Genomic DNA, 946 nt, shown 5'->3' with positions numbered 1-946 from the left:
TGGCCAGTTTTATTAAAGAAAAATTGTGCATGATTTACTTTTCACCGGTCTGTTCTGGCATGCTTCTAATGATAACAGAATCACCTGGATCAATGATAGCCAGTGTGCATACTCTGTAGTATTTTCCACACGCTGTGCCCAATTCAATATTATTGACAGTGTGGTGATGGACACCAGTTTTGGCCAACATGGCATAATACTCTATTTCAGATTTCCTCAAGGCTGGGCAGTCGTTGGCGAGGCTGATCAGTTTCGCTTTGCCTTGTCTGATCATTTTCAGAGTCTGCTTGTACCCCAGCGCGTACTTTCCACTTTTCATAACGAGTTGGAGCCTAGAGTTGATCAACTCCAGTGACTTTTTCGAGCAGCTGCCAAGATGGCTGCGGAGCAAGAAAGCTCTCATTTACATTACTTTTTTTTTTTTTGAAGATTTATTATTTATTTATTTATTTATTTATTTAATTTATTTTTGGCTGCGTTGGTTCTTAGCTGCGGCTTGCCGGATCTTTGATGAGGCACGCAGGATCTTTCGCTGCAGCGCACCGGCTTCTCTCTAGTTGTGGCGCGTGTGTTCCAGAGTGCGTGGGTTCTGTAGTTTGTGGCACCGTGGGCTCTCTAAGTTGAGGTGCCCGAGCTCAGTGGTTGTGTCACCCGGGCTTAGTTGCCCTGCAGCCTCTGGGACCTTAGTTCCCTGACCAGGGATCGAACCTGCGTCTCCTGCCTTGGAAGGCGGATTCTTTACCACTGGACCACCAGGGAAGTCGCTCGTTTACATTATTAATTCAACCGTGTGCAATAACATTCCTTTTTCATATGAGAGAATTGAGCTCAGAGAATGTTCAACTGAATGGAGTGATTGGCTTAGGATCACATCAAAGAGTATCTAGGAGATGAAATACTGAACGTTTAGTCACAGCTGAAGAGGAGGCCCTGAGGGGAAAGTGGG

At 45.5% G+C, this 946-nt stretch overlaps 1 protein-coding gene across 1 annotated transcript; it reads right to left on the bottom strand.

Moving 5' to 3' along the window:
• Nucleotides 1–403, bottom strand: LOC133084565 (large ribosomal subunit protein eL30-like). Its single transcript, XM_061181402.1, has one exon. The coding sequence runs from the start codon at nt 401–403 to the stop codon at nt 35–37; it is 369 nt and encodes a 122-aa protein (XP_061037385.1). The 3' UTR covers nt 1–34.
• Between the last annotated feature and the right edge of the window lie 543 nt (nt 404–946).

Source organism: Eubalaena glacialis, chromosome 2, assembly GCF_028564815.1.
Source record: "Eubalaena glacialis isolate mEubGla1 chromosome 2, mEubGla1.1.hap2.+ XY, whole genome shotgun sequence".
In the NCBI taxonomy this organism is placed as follows: domain Eukaryota; kingdom Metazoa; phylum Chordata; class Mammalia; order Artiodactyla; family Balaenidae; genus Eubalaena; species Eubalaena glacialis.
Note: the sequence above shows the minus strand (reverse complement) of the source record. Positions and strands in the feature narration are given on the sequence as shown.

Excerpts from the sequence above, each read along its gene's own strand:
- LOC133084565 (XM_061181402.1), bottom strand. The coding sequence starts at position 403 with ATGAGAGCTTTCTTGCTCCGCAGCCATCTTGGCAGCTGCTCGAAAAAG.